The 16287-nt window shown below is 43.1% G+C and overlaps 1 protein-coding gene across 3 annotated transcripts in view; it reads left to right on the top strand.

Annotated features, from left to right (window-relative positions):
* The window catches only part of dennd1b (DENN/MADD domain containing 1B), a 408111-nt gene that overhangs the window by 369437 nt on the left and 22387 nt on the right, over positions 1-16287 (top strand). For 2 of the 3 annotated variants that reach the window (XM_034180114.1, XM_034180115.1), the window contains 4 exons: positions 312-402; positions 4834-4874; positions 7629-7664; positions 9006-9062. In XM_034180114.1, the coding sequence (XP_034036005.1) occupies positions 312-402; positions 4834-4874; positions 7629-7664; positions 9006-9062 (225 nt within the window). Of the gene's footprint in view, positions 1-311; positions 411-4833; positions 4875-7628; positions 7665-9005; positions 9063-16287 lie in introns of those variants that run through there. The other variant, XM_034180116.1, reaches the window with a different exon arrangement.

Genomic DNA, 16287 nt, shown 5'->3' with positions numbered 1-16287 from the left:
TCTTAGGGTCGTATTTATGAGTCGGAATTTTATGTGCTCCCAGTTACAAGAGAGGAAATGAAACTTCCTCATGTCTCAGACACTGTGCGGTGTGAAGTCTGCTGCATTAATCCCTCAGCTGCTCCACATTACCAAATCCCTATTACCTGCAGCCTGCCTAATCTTGGGATGTAGTTTCCGTCAGGTAGGATTAATAGCACCCCGCTGTGGCCTGAGTGTTTGAATGTGTGCGTGTGCGTATGTCTGTGAGTGTGTCCACATCCCCCTTGTCCTCCCTTCTTTAATAAGCATGTTGTAATTTATGGTTGCAGTTCATCGATGGACGGCTGGCCAAATTGAATGCAGGCCGCGGTTTCACCGACATGTTTGAAGAGGAGATCACAGAGGGCGGCTTCTGTGGAAGTGAGTAGTCCACGACCTGTCTGTCAGTTCGTCACATTACTTTTATTTGTTGTATTTCATGAAGTGGACACAGGTTATTGTGCTTTTGGAAGACGTCATATTGGTGAACAACATTAACATAGCTCCTAAAGAGTCTTTTAAGCCCCAACTAAAATATAAAATGCGATCAAGATTAAATGTGAGTCAAAAATATAGTGTCCTTTTACAAAAGTGTATGTCATCTACAACTGGTCTGGGACTCACCCTCTAATTTGTTAAAGCTAATGACCACTTAAGCTCTTATTAGGGGTGTAATAATGAACCAAAAATTGATTTTAAAGTAGTAGATACAACTACTTTGATGAGCACACACCGGTGTCTGGATTGAATTTAATTTTATAAACCAACCAGTATGCTGTCAGTCTGCATCTTCATACTCTCATAAAAATTTGATGGTTGGTGTGATGCTCTCATGAGCCTAGAACACAGGAACATTAACTTTGCCTACGAGGTAAAAACAAAATCTAAATTTCTTGTCATGATACCCAGGATAACTGATAAATGTACCACTCTGAACTTGATGTTCAGTTCTCAGTTTAATTATACCATCATACTGGTTCAAAACAGGAAAGTTATGTCATGCTGTATATGCTATGCTAACAACAGCTGGCTACTTCGTCTATATTACACTTTCTGCTACTGTGTGATGCTGCCCCCAGTGGTGAAAAAAGGAAGTGCGTATATACTGCAACGCAATCGAAAATATCTGTAGAGCATCCCTGGTTTTTCTATATATTTCATGGTAAGCAATACCACTTTTGACTTATTCTATTTCTCATGGACAGTGACAGACTACATTAAACAAAGAATTGTATTGGATTGCATTGTATCGCACAGAAACCAATCACATTGAATCGAATCATTCATAATTCAAACCATCTTCCAGGAATTGTATTGTAGTCCATGTGTCTAAATACATATTGTATCCTTTTGTAAGGGCCCCATCACACATAGTGCGAATTTGGTCGATTTGCACATAAAGTGAGCATGATGCAGGAATTGTGTGCAAAACGTGTAAAATTGTAGCTGCCTTGTACACCTGTTGCTACAACTATTTGCGCACACCAGCGGCTGAAAGACAGAGTGTGTGCTGTGCGAGCCCATTGGACCCTCTCACGGCAGGTGTTGGCCAAATTCCAGGTGACACACATGAACATCTAACACCGCTCACATGGCACTTAGAAAATGTGTGGCCATTCACACTATTAACACGACAACTGTCAGCAGACAGTCATTGCCGAGCTGGATGTCTAAGTGCCCCACGACTGTGAAGTTGCCGAGTGCACGTGTCATGCCAGAGTGTCGGCTCCCCCCACAACACGTGTGCGTGTGTTTCGCCCTCTGTGATCAGATGAGAGGCACCTCTCATTATTTTGGATATTTTGGCCTGTGCGCTGACTAGGGTTGGGTATCGAGAACCAGTTCTTTTCGAGTATCGTTAAGAAATTATTCGATCCACCGATATCAATAGCCTCTTTGCTTAATGATTCCCTTATCGGTCCTTCAGAGCAGCCGTTGTTTTTGAGGGTGTTTGTCGGGAAAATGATCATTCCTCTGTGTTAATTACAGACCCTGCAGCGGTCTGTCATCAACCATTTCTGCAGCGCGACACCACTTTGAAGCGTGAACCAATGAGACAATGCTTCAATACACTGGCTCATGGTTCTTTAATTCGCTGCTCTTCAGAAATGGCAAGTCCACTTCTTAACCCCTCTCAAAGCCATTAAAATATCATGAGTCACTTTTGTGTGGATTAAAGTCACTAACTGGGACTCTTGTCTTGTTGCAGTCAAGAAACGAGAATCGTTCTCCGTTCTGTTGGCACAGCTCCAAACGCTGTGCGGTTCTCTACCGAGACAGAGTCCAGTCGGAATTAATAGTTTCAAAATGAATTGCCGCTTTAAATAAAATGACACCTCTTTCCAAAAGCTGTAATACAGACAAGAAACTACAATCGACTAAAACGTTTTTTTTCCTCCCAAAATGAGACATGCTGCATTCTTTATTATAAATTACATCCTGACGTGCAACACAGCACAGCTGCAAGAGTTCAGCTCAGATGTATGGAAAGACATTCATGCCAATAATGTCTGAAAGGAAATGCTTTTGACAAAAACTACAGATTTTGTTTATTTCTATTTATGTCCAGCGATCAAAGAGCCACAATGTAGAGTTTATTAAGTCCAAAGTTTAAGGATCCAGTGACCAATTTCATATTTATTTACTTTAAGACTCAATAAAATGTTGTTCAGTTTCAATTCAATTTCAGTTTAATCGGCTTATAAAGTGCCAAATCACAACAAAAGCTGTCTCAAGGTGCCTCACATAGAACAGTTCAACATAAAAAATTTAAATAAATAAATAAATAAATAAATTCTAATACATAATTAAAAACAAAAGTAAAAAACTCATGCATGCGCATGAAGGTTCAAGCTTGGCTGATGCAATCACACGTGATTCAAATCCATAAGGTTATTGCAAAAAATAAAAAGGTCCGATACTTTTCTAACAGACCTCATATATACATAAAGGCTCCATGATATGATTATGGTGACACACGATGTGTCGTTCTACTTGTAGTAAATTTAGTAGTAAAACACTTTGAAATCATCCTAAATAAAACGTCCACATAGAATAAAGATCATTACAACACTACATTAAACTCAAAAGTCATGTCTGCCCAGCCCATATAGAAACATGCAAGCTTGTCAGATAATAGCAAAAATAATTGATTATAAAGTTTGAATCTATCAAAACATTGTCCATAGCGCTGAGTGTAATGTAACACAATTTAGAAACCAACTACAACTCTACCAAAATAAAAAATAAAATATGTCACAGTGAGTAATTTATCTGTTTTGCTTTTATTAATTGCTCTGTGCAACATGCCATATAGTAGCCTTAGCTCTTGTAAAATCAGTGGCACACATAGTCTGTCAGACTGGTTATTTTATTTCCACGATAACTGACATTTATCTCTATGATCTGTTATTGAAAACAAAATGTTTTACTAGAGCAGAAAGGGAAGGTTACTTGTAAATCTTGCTGAATATGGCAAAAGAAGATTGTTGAAAGCATTAATAATGTTCTGGCAGCATTGGGCATTATTACATGTGGAGACTGTGAACGAGACACCAGACATCATTTGAAACAAATCCCACTGGAATAGTCAGACCAATTATTTTGATCAGTACACCTCAAGATTCTATCTTACATGGCAAAAAGATATATGCAATGCCTTCCAGATTTAGGAGCTAAATGTCCATCATATTATTTAGCTCATCTGTTCTGATCTGGATATTCCCCACTCACTGCGTTCTGTAGCTGTGTTTGATGTGTCTGTGGATTCAGCGAGGAAAATCCATTCTGATTTACCATGTTTATTATTTACGATTCAAGAAATATATCAGTAATTTATTTATTTCAATGATTTGCAAAGTGTGGGTCACAGCCTCCTGGTGAGCCATGAAGGTACTGATTGTGAGCCATGAGAGGTCATTTAAAAATATATCAAATATATAAAAATGCCTTTGAATTTCACTGTTCAAATTTCAAATTTCAAATCAGAAGTAATTAAACAAAACTATGGAATTTAAATTATGTGTTATTCTTCATTTGTCTGGCCTCATTTACCATCTTGTATATTAGAGTTGGGTGGTATAGTGGTGGCCTTATTGTGGCTAGTGTGATAGTGGCCATGATATAGATTCCACAAAATCAAAACCATGAGAAATTACTTTTTCCATGAAAATGTGAATATGTTAATATCCAAATAGCCATTAATTTGGAAATCAGTTATCATTTCGGTGTAGCTCAGATCAGCACTGAGGCTGTGATGATCAGAGCTGGACATGCCGGTGGTCTGTGTGGCCATTATTCCACCCCCCACCCCATTCTGCTGAGCTTTACACTAGTCAATACACCTAGTTTTCTTATGGATATAACTGGCTATAAAGTAATTTTCACAGAAAGAGGTAACAGTCAAGGGAATGGCCAAAATGTGATCGTGTTGTATGTCCAAACTTCACACTATGTGCGAAGGGGCACCTATGGAAGTACTTAATCTTCAATAAGAGAATCGTGATTAACGGATTGAGTGGGCCTCAGAAATTTTTTTGATTTCAAAGTGGATCCTAACACTCTTATGTTTTTTTTAACTGCCAAAAGATTGCCTAGAAACTGTAAAACAAATGCAACAGAGCTTTGCTTCATTTATTGATTTTATTTGTTTATTTTATAATTTAAACTGGTGCTTTAAGTTTTTGTTTTGCCCTATTCAACATTTTTTAATGCTTAATAATATGTGAAAGTATCCTCTGTGAGACGTTAGTGGTATATTATTGAGTTGGAAATGATTAATTCATGTTTTTCTGTGTTTTGTCATCACTTCAGGTAATTCAAGGTCTTACCAACAATGGATGCATACTGTAAAGGTATTCATAGAACGTCCTTCATATCATATCAGCTTTTATCTGCAGCTGCTTCCTTTTTCCATGCATTTCGCTCCTGAGTTATATTTAATTGAAAGTGTGATTGACACGACTCAGCGTTTGAAGTCTTGCCATTGCCTTCTGAATGAAGGGGCTGAGTGAATGTACAGACCAGCTTGAGCGCACTTTGGTGTGTGAAGCGGCGCGTGCAGCAGGACAGTAGAGACAGACGGGGAGAGAGACAGAAGTGATTTGACGTGACAAGACGTCCTCCGACATGACATGTTGATCTGGCAGCAAACACAAGCGTTACGCCGTTGAACCGACCCAAGAACATAGATCCCTCTCCTCCCTCTTCATCTTCCTCTCCGTCTCTTTCCTTCTCTCCTTTCCTTCCCTCATCTATCTCACTTTATCTCTCCCCCCTCTTTTCATCTCTGTCACAGCCCCCCTCCATCTCTCTCACTGCGTATTGCTGCCTCCCTCTCTCCACACGCCGTTAGCGAAGGATGAATTAGTTCTCTAGAGTACTCTTCAAAGGTTTGTTAAAGTTCACATTTCCTGACTGACAGGGATCTATAAGAGGGGCCTTCACCTCGGCCCCTCTCCTCCTCTCCCTCTGCTGGCTTCTGAAATGCTGCCTGCCATTTACTCTGTTTAGCCATTTAGCCGACGCTTTGTGCTTCCACCAAAGACCAAACGCAGAGAAAGAGAGCGAGACGCAAAAGGAACTAAGCGAGATGCTGCTGCTCTGTGAGGAAAGAAGACAGACAGAGAGATATTGGGTACTATAATGTCAGTGTGCAGAACTCAAAGTGGAAATCAATCATGCACCAGTGCCTTCTATCGCTCTTTTAGGCTGCTTCTAAATAAAAACCTCCTGAACGTTATGAATCATACAGTTTATCGTGGCTCAGCAATATGATGCTTCACCTGCTGTCCCCGCTTTTTATTTATAACTCAAGTTGTAGTGCAGTAATGTTTACAGCCATGAAGTTTCTGTTGGCTTTGATTCATTACCTCTACCAGGGACACTTTGTTTTCATTCTTTCTTTATATTGGTTTGTTTGTGAGTTTACTAAAAAAAGTTATGGACCCATTTTCACCAATCTTGGTGAGAAGGTTCAGGTCAAACCATGTTGCAAGACATTAACACGTGATGTCAGGACATCTTTCCCTCTTGCTCACCCCTGTTTTGGTGATCACGCTTCCTTACAACATCATTGTTGTGACCAGAATTTCAGACGTGTGAATTGTTTTGATGAGTTATTTTGACTCATACAAAATATTGGTTCTTTCAAGACATCAAGTCTTAAACCACAAAGCTTTGACTTGATTGGTTGTTTAGCAACTCATCTGCTACACTGTGAATTCTAACATGTTGAACTTACTTTAAAAAGTTCTGATAAAGATTGCCTCATTTTCCCCATGCCAACATAGAAATAAGTCCCAAATTAATTAATGTAAGTATGATGGGCGATTTCAAAGGTTTGAGCCTGACCCAGAAAAATTAGGGTGTGGTTCTCCATCTTTTGCATTCTGACAAACCAACATTTCTCAACATTGCACCCAGTGAGTTAAAGGTTCACACTTTCTCGAGAAAGTGTGAACTTTTTCTGAATCACGCTAAAAACTTCTCAATTGCCCCTCATAGATTCACTTGTCTTAACATAGATTTTAATTGAAAGAGTACACTGGAAAGTGAGGCAGTTTCTCACTTTTTTTTACCCCAGTAAATATGCTAGAATTTAGTGTATTTGTTCTTCAGACCTAAAACCCAGAATGTTGTTTTTAAAAAAATTGCTGCCTGACCTTGATGTTTCTCACTATCTGCTAAATGGGCTAAATGAGCTTCAGGCTCTTGTTTTTGATTGTATGATATAATGAAAGGTTTTTTTACATATTATTGGTTTTTCTGAGCCAGAATATTTATGTTTCCTATGATGAGCTGCACCCCAAAAAATGGAACATCTACTTTAATTAAAGTATATTTTGACAGCAGGTTCCATAAAAATTTTTATCAGGTTAGACAAAGCCCAAACTACTATGTTCATCTAATTAAAAAAAATAACTTGTATTATTAGAAAAAGAGTATTTATGCTAACAAAGATGCTAACAAAAGTTAGTATAAAGTGCTCAAACTGCCCCATCATTTATTTATTTATTTAGTTTTTCAAGTGGCAGCACGGTGCCTTAGTGGTTAGCACTGTTGCCTCACAGCAAGAACATCATGGGATCGCGTCCCACCTGTGGTCTTTGTGTGGAGTTTGCACGTTCTCCATATGTCCCCATGCGTGGGTTCTCTCCGGGTGCTCCGGCTTCCTCCCACATCCAAGACACGCAGGTTAGGTGAATTGGAAACTTTAAATTGTCTGTAGGTGTGTGTGCAGGTGTGAATGTGTTTGTTTGTCTGTATGCGGTCCTGTGACAGACTGGTCTGTCTTATCCAGAGTGTACCACAACTCACGCCCTATAACTGCTGGATAGGCTCCCAACTATGCAGCCATCTCTGTACGTCAGTCAGACATGATCCTGGAATACAATAGTACAAATGTAAAAAGAAAATAAGAAAATAAAAAGGAAGCACAATGTGCTGGAATATAACAATTTGATCTTGGCGCAAATCCAAAAATTAGGCAGATTGAAGAATTTTCCATTTCAAATTGTTTTCATTCTGAGTGGTTTTGGATGTGGTTTATCACTCACACTAACTTGAAATGTTTTTATGCAACTAATAGTTTGCTATTTGCATTACAGAAAGGAGGTGCTCTTCTTAATACAGCAGTCACAAAGGTAAGTTCGGTCAGTGTGTGTGTGTGTGTGTGTGTGTGTGTGTGTGTGTGTGTGTGTGTGTGTGTGTGTGTGTTGTATATATGATTTTTAAATACATGTAATGAGCTGTTTTTAATTTGTACTGACAGGATATAAAGTTAGACAACTCTCAATATTTTTTAAAATTGAATGGTTGTGATTATGTGACTATTCAAGCCTGTAACATTTGATGGAATGAGTAGAAGAAAAAGGATGAATAGATATTGACATGTAGCAACTGGAAGGAGATTGTATTATTTGCATGATAACATGTTATAGAAATAAATGTAAGGAAACTGTAAGATTCACAGATTTAACTTATACACAAAGACATTTTGCGGCACTGTGTAGAGTTTGCATTGAGTCACTGCAGCTGTTCCGATTGTACCCTACTGTTGCCGCATACATACAGGGATGATACAGGGGCAAAATCCCAAAATTTAATCACTGTCCAAATATTTGTGGACCTGACTTAATGGCAAAATACACTATTTTCTTCAGCACATATTAGACAACATAAGATGGAATACACATCGACAAACACAGGTTAGAAAAAAAGTCATGCTGACAATTATTTAAATTAATTAAGACGCTGCTTTAATTAATTTGTCATGAATGAAGCTGATGACAGGGAATGGGAGTGTGTATTCACTTGATTATTATTAATGGCCAACCGTGCGATCTGCTTTAACTGTGATCCGCTGGTGATTTGAGCTCTTCAGGAATTAGTATGATTTTCATGTACAACAAAAACGAAACACATTCAGTGTGCGGCGTGCCCCTCTGTGAGGTTACAGGCAAATGACCCGACTGCTTCAAGCTGACAGAAAGTTGTCACAGCCTGAAATTACTACAAAGATCTCAGCATGAATATTGCAAGGTGAAACCACCATCACATTTCTGTGTGTTGTGTGTGTGTGTGTGTGTGTGTGTGTGTGTGTGTGTGTGTGTGTGTGTGTGTGTGTGTGTGTGTGTGTGTGTGTGTGTGTGTGTGTGTGTGTGTGTGTGTGTGTGTGTGTATAACACTGTGCTCCTTTTAGTCAACAAACAAAAATCACTCTAGCATTTATTGCATTCACCTCTCTTCCTAATAAAGTGGCCACAGGCTGGCCGTTATCACTGCATACTGTGCGATTGGTGATCAGTGTGCCCTTTCTGCCTATCGGCTCCTGTTGCAGGTCTCTCTCATCCAGCTTTTTGTCTCCTTGTTTTTGCCACAGGGATCAAAGCTTTTCTTGATGTTACAAAAAGCCACATCAGAATAATAATGGTCCATGTTTTGATTAGTAATCCATGTGTGTGTTGTTTTTTTCCCCCTCACAGGCTAAAAGTCAAGCTAAGAGGGGCATCCGGGACATTAAGGGCAGACTTAAAGCAAGGGTAAGCAATACGGACCTGCACATCTTTAACGCCCCTGCACATACTTTTGGAAGTATGCTTGTACACATAATTCTTTTTTCTGAGGCACACGGATAGACACGTACCCCCCTCATAGAAACAGACAAGCAGGCTGTTTTACATGGAGTGTGTGTGATTCTGACGCACAGGCTTTTAATGACTGTGGAAGCCTGCATAGTACTTTGTTCAGTGCTGCACATTTTTAACCAACGCCCCTCTGGCTATGGCCTGTCATGTCATCTGAACCCCAGCTCCTCTTTCTCTTTTATTGTCTGCATATTTCATCAGTGCGCCTGTGATTTCCTCAAAGCTAATGTAACAAGGTGTATGTTTCCATAAGGCTGATGGATTTGATAAGCCAATAGCAGTTTGATCTGCCAGTGGGAAACTGAGGCGAGAGGGCACTGATGAAGAGGAGGCACATGCAGACTTCTGTAGCGTGCACGCACACATAAATACGCATGTATGATGCCAGAGACAAGTGCTGAAAGGTACTCGATGTTGAAGTCAAGCAGATTTCCTTTGCACGTAAAACACGGTTGGACTTTGAGTGTGAACGCATGTCATATTTCTGCAGTGCACGTGTTGCTGCTACCTCCAGATGAGGTAAACAAAGGGGGCATTGCTTCACTTTTTCAGCAACTGCTTTTGGTGTTTTCACACTTTGCCTTTTTTGGCATTTTTCGTTAACTCTGATTTATTAGTTGGCTTCTTTAAATGCAAGTGAACACTCCAAACGAACTTAAACAACTAAAATCATGTGGATGCTACAGGGCCTATATTGTTTTTTTTTTTTTATCTATTTTTATTTACGTTTCACATTTTGAATATGTTTGCAGTTAAAAGTTAGATATAAAACAGCCTTACAATATTGCAATTCTGCCTCTGTGCATGTAGAAACTATTCTCAGCAAGCAAAAGTTTGGTTTAAAATGTCTTATTTTAGACTTTTGTGCTGCATGTAACAGAGGCCCATATGTCGACTCCTGCTTGCTCCATCAGACAAACCCACTGAGGGGGTTTGCACTCTTTTAAAGACCATCTAGGATGGAAATGGACACTTTGTCTCTAAAGGAAGAATGGATGTAGTGACCAGTCTGTGGTGGTTATCACTCTGAAGTTAGGTTGTTTTTGCGATGTATCACATCATTGTCTTTGCATCATATATGCCCACAAACCTTAAAGGTGCTATAAATGAATTATTAAACATGAATACAACAGCTATTTTCAAGGTAAAGATTTAGTGGGGAAGTAATGATGTCTTGTGCACAGAATAAAACGGCATTCCCTCTGTGTGTGTTGGAATATGAGCTTTTCTGTCAAGACCTTGGACACAAAAATGCAGGGCACAATTGCTAGACTCGCCAAGGTGCGTAGTCTTAGAAAAAGTGTTGAATACAAAGTCAAGCGGAGGTCGGTGCATGGGAAGGCAGGCAGCAGCAGTTTCCAAATTATAAGACAAGAAACAAGGTCAAAAAACAGGCAAAGGTTCAAAAACAGTGTGGCAAAATGGCAAACAGGGACTATAATGAAGGCTGGAACAGCGACACAAATGAACAATGAACTGGCAGAGACACGAGGAAAACAGTGGGCTTAAACAGTGCAGATGGTGATGGAGGAAAATGAGGGATGGGTGTGAGGGAACATTCAGGAACGGGGCATGGCAAACAGATGGAAAACACACCCAGACAGAAGACAAGCGCATACAGTGAACACAAACCAAAAAGAAGCAATACAAAAACCAAACATGAACAAAGTCCCTCATGACACTTTTCAGTTCCTTGTTTACAAAGGGGGAGTATGTACTGTATGTAGTGTGTATGTAGTTCTGTGCATGCACATTTACTATATGTGAGTCTCGGTCCTCCACCTGTTCATAAAGAGGCAGTTGTATTGAACACCCATATACGTAGCACTATCATTATTTTGAACATGTAACACAGTAAAAAAGAAAAAAAAAACAGTGAAAGCAAGTAGCTGCATTTTGCAAAATTGGTTTCACGTCGAAAAGGAGTTGGCTGAAGTAATAAAGATGCACTATGCATCCAAGATGGCTGACATTAGTGAGTATGTGGAAAATCCTCCACCATATAAACTATGATCCAAGTTTAACAAGGCTGCTGACCAAGAATGTGTCTAAAATAGAACCAGCTAAGGCCAAGGTTTTTGCTGTGTGTGTGTGTGTGTGTGTGTGTGTGGGGGGGGGGGGGGGGGGGGGGCTTTTGGTTAAAGAAAGGATGAGCAGAAGCAACTATTTATATGTTATCTTGCTATTGTTGTAACTCTCCTCCATATTTATTTCTACCAGAGTGTTTTAAATATTCAGATATGATTTATGTAATTCTGTTATCAGCTTCTGTTTGTCCGTTGTTGCTTAACTTATTTCAGCAAGTGAATTTGGAACATAAACACAATGCAAATCAACAATTCTTTGAGCTCTGAAAGTCCTGTAGTGGGAACAGTGGAGACGCTACCAGATCCCCAGGGATTTTCATCCTGTTGTATAATATGATTGAAATGGTCTGCTTTTCTGTAGCACATTTTTATCAGCTACAGATGCTGAATGCACTTCACAATGATGCCTCACATTCACACTGATATCAGGGTGCTGCCATACAAAATGCCCAACTTCATTCCTGGAGCTTTGTGTCAAACAAGTGATTCTGTAGGGAGAATTAGCTGCTCTAATAAGGAGTATTGCTTGCATTGTGAGGGACAATCAGTTCTGATATTTTATGCACATGCATGATCCAGCACGAAGGTGCTTCAGTGCTGAGGACCACAGTGGTTGGAGAAAGCCAAGCCCTTACAAATGAAATGAACTAAATTGAATTCAATTGAACATCCACATTTCACCTGGCTGGGGCAGATAGATGGTTATCTTCAAGTGTTGAGGATGGACTAGTTATCTGATAAGGTGCTTAACATCCAGCACCCAACGGAATTCCATTTTGTGGCGGATGCTTTGATGTGCAGCACCAACTCTGACTTGATTTGACAATGTGAGCAAACTGGGAAGTATGGACTTTGCTTAAAAGTACCTTAATATTATTTTTTTTTACCTGTGGTCTCTGATCACTCACTTATTAAGTTTACAGTTTCGCTGCAGTGTTTAGTGGAACAACAACTTTATATATCACTACGGCGATGCATCAACTCCTCAACTAAGACTGAACTCGAAGCTAGACTGCCTGATGTCTTAGCTTCACATTTGGCAAATACCCAGTCAGTCGACAGACTTGTGGATAGTTTAAACTCAGTGCTCAAAACTACACTCGACATGATTGTGCCACCTGTGTTAAAACCACACTCCCCCAAGACACAGTCACCTTGGTTCAATGATTACCTGCATGACCTCAAACATAAGGCTAGAGGTCTAGAACAGAAATGGCGTCGTTCAAAATGAGAAGTATTCCACCTTGTGTGGCATGATGCTATCTTAGACTATAAGCATGCATTACTGGCTACAAAGCGGACCTATTACTCTGATTTGATCAACAAAAACAGGCATAACTCAAAGTTCTTGTTCGACACGGTCGCAACACTTATTCATGGACAACACCTGTAGTTCACTCTCCTTTTACAGCATCTTGACCGTAGTGTATTGAAAAACTATCGGCCGATATCAAATCTATCATTTTGCTCTAAAATTCTGGAAAAAGTGGTGTAACAGTAGCTCGTGGACTATCTTACTGAGAATAATATCTTTCAGCCACTGCAGTCTGCTTTTAGAAAATATCATTCCACAGAGATGGTTCTCACTAAAGTGGTGAATGATCTTCTGCTTACAATAGATTCGGACACCACTACGGTTCTGTTGTTGTTAGATCTCAGTGCTGCATTTGATACTGTGGATCATCATATTCTACTTGATAGGCTGGAAAATCATATTGGGATTACAGGGAGTGCCCTTGCATGGCTGACGTCATACTTGACCAGTCGTTCTCACTGTGTTTTGTACAGTAACACTACCTCTAACCGTAGTGACATGAAATTTGGGGTTCCACAGGGGTCCATCTTAGGCCTCTTGCTTTTCTCCCTTTATATTGCACCTCTTGGGCACATATTGCAGCGTTTTGGGATTACTTTTCACTGCTATGCTGATGATACTCAGTTATACATGCTGATAACTGCTGGTAATGTAGGGAAAGTGTAGTGACATGGACCCACAACAGGGGGCGCAAATGAACGATCAATAGATGAGCCAAAAGGTAACAATTTAATGTTGTGAATTGTGCACAACGAACATACAGACAATCTCAGAATATCATTACAGTCAATCCACAAAGGTGACGTGTGGGCAGGCTCGAGGATAGAATACGTCCGTCCTGAGAAGAGCCGGAACCACACGATTTCCGCCAGCCACAGAACCTGGTGAATACTGGAGCCGCCAAGTCCCGAATTCCCAGGTGATCACCGTCCCCGACTGTCGGATCTGGTACTGCTGGCGAAGAACAAAGACAGTCAAGTGTGGGTGTGTGTACACCCAGTAACAACAGCGGTGGGAATGCCACCTCCACCTCTCACTCAATATGTTGCAGCGATCCCTCAGAGGAAAAAGAGTGCCGTCTTGCACAGCCTCCACAAAAAGGACCGGTACTCCTGCAAACACTCACAATAAACAGATTTACAAAAGGCTGAGGATATTACCTCCAATGAAGTATGATATCTCGGCGATGAGGTGGAGATGACGTCTGGGTTTTATGGAGTGAGATGATGAAGAATGAGTGACAGCTGTCAGGAAGTAATGAGTAACAGCTGTCACTCCCGGCTGAGTCCGTGGCGGCAGCGCCCTCTCGTGCCTGAAGCCCGCACTTCAGGCAGGGCGCACTCTGGTGGTGGGCCAGCAGTACCTCTTCTGGCGGCCCACACAACAGGACCCCCCCTCAACGGGCGCCTCCTGGCGCCCGACCAGGTTTGTCGGGGTGTCGGCGGTAGAAGTCGGCCAGGAGGGCCGGATCCAGGATGAAGCTCCTCTTCACCCAGGAGCGTTCTTCGGGTCCATACCCTTCCCAGTCCATCAGATATTGGAACCCCCGGCCCATTCGACGGACGTCCAGGAGCCGGCGCACAGTCCAAGCTGGCTCCCCGTCAATGATCCGGGCAGGAGGCGGCGCCGGACCGGGAGCACAGAGGGGTGAGGTGTGGTGAGGCTTGATCCTGGAAACATGGAAGACCAGGTGGATCCGCAGTGAAGCTGGGAGCTGGAGCTTCACTGCGGCAGGGCTGAGGACTTTGAGGATACGAAAGGGGCCGATGAACCTGTCCATCAATTTAGGAGACTGTACTTGCAGGGGGATGTCCTTCGTTGACAACCACACCTCCTGCCCGGGCTGGTATGCAGGGGCCGGGGACCGCCGGCGGTCTGCATGGGTCATGGCCCTCGTCCGGGCTTTCAACAAGGCAGAACGGGCGGTGCGCCACACCCGACGGCACCTCCGAAGATGGGCCCGGACCGAGGGCACACCGACCTCTCCCTCCACCACGGGAAATAATGGGGGCTGGTACCCCAAACACACCTCGAATGGGGAGAGGCCGGTGGCAGAAGACACCTGGCTATTATGCGCATACTCGATCCAGGCCAGATGGTTACTCCAGGCCGTCGGGTGCGCGGATGTTACGCAACGGAGGGTCTGTTCCAGTTCCTGGTTGGCCCGCTCTGCCTGTCCGTTCGTCTGTGGATGGTACCCGGACGAGAGGCTCACGGTGGCCCCCAGTTCCCTGCAGAAGCTCCTCCAGATGTGTGAGGAGAACTGGGGACCACGATCTGAGACGATGTCGGTGGGTATCCCATGCAGACGAACGACGTGGTGGACCAGGAGGTCTGCTGTCTCCTGGGCTGTTGGGAGCTTCGGGAGGGCCACGAAGTGGGCCGCCTTGGAGAATCGGTCCACTATCGTGAAGATGGTGGTGTTGCCCTGGGATGGCGGGAGGCCCGTGACGAAATCCAGGCCGATGTGGGACCAGGGGCGATGAGGCACCGGTAACGGCTGAAGAATTCCTTGGGACCTTTTATGGTCTGCCTTGCCCCTGGCACAGGTGGTGCAGGCCTGGATATACTCCCGGACGTCGGCCTCCATAGACGCCCACCAGAAGCGCTGCCAGACAACTGCCACGGTCCTTCGCACCCCTGGATGACAGGAGAGCTTGGAACCGTGACAGAAGTCCAAGACTGCAGCTCTGGCCTCTGGTGGGACGTATAAACGGTTCTTTGGACCTGTACCTGGGTCCGGGCTCCGTGCCAGGGCCTCCCGGACGATCTTCTCCACGTCCCAGGTGAGGGTGGCCACGATAGTGGACTCCGGCAGGATGGGCTCCGGTGGATCCGACAGTGCAGTTTTGACCTCCTCTTCGTGTACCCGGGACAAGGCATCCGACCTCTGGTTCTTGGTCCCGGGGCGATAGGTGATCCGGAAGTCAAAACGCCCAAAGAACAGTGACCAGCGGGCTTGCCTGGGGTTCAGCCGCTTGGCGGTCCTGATATACTCCAGGTTCCGATGGTCAGTGAAAACCGTGAAAGGCACAGACGCTCCCTCCAACAGGTGTCTCCACTCCTCAAGAGCCTCTTTCACTGCAAGGAGTTCTCGATTGCCGACGTCATAGTTCCGTTCAGCCGGGCTCAACCTGCGTGAAAAGTAGGCACACGGGTGAAGAACCTTATCGGTCTCTTCGCTCTGGGACAGCACGGCTCCTATCCCTGAGTCAGAGGCGTCCACTTCAACCACGACCTGGCGGCTAGGGTCGGGCTGCACCAAAACTGGCGCAGTAGAGAACCGTCGTTTCAACTCCTTGAACACGGCTTCGCACCGATCCGACCAGGTGAAGGGGACTTTTGGAGAGGTCAGGGCTGTCAGGGGGCTAACTACCTGACTGTAGCCCTTAATGAACCTCCTATAGAAATTAGCGAAACCGAGGAACTGTTGCAGCTTCCTACGGCTTGTTGGTTGGGGCCAATCTCTCACCGCCGCAACCTTGGCTGGATCAGGGGCGACGGAGTTAGAGGAGATGATAAACCCCAGGAAGGACAAAGACGTGCAGTGAAACTCGCACTTCTCGCCCTTCACAAACAGTCGGTTCTCTAATAACCGCTGCAGGACCTGACGTACATGCTGGACATGGGTCTCAGGATCCAGAGAAAAGATGAGAATATCGTCCAGATATACGAAGACGAATCGGTGCAGGAAGTCCCGCAAGGTGTCGTTAACCAA

Source organism: Thalassophryne amazonica, chromosome 10, assembly GCF_902500255.1.
Source record: "Thalassophryne amazonica chromosome 10, fThaAma1.1, whole genome shotgun sequence".
Taxonomy (NCBI): Eukaryota; Metazoa; Chordata; class Actinopteri; order Batrachoidiformes; family Batrachoididae; genus Thalassophryne; species Thalassophryne amazonica.
The sequence above is the reverse complement of the archived record's forward strand: the minus strand, read 5'-3'. Positions and strand labels throughout refer to the sequence as shown.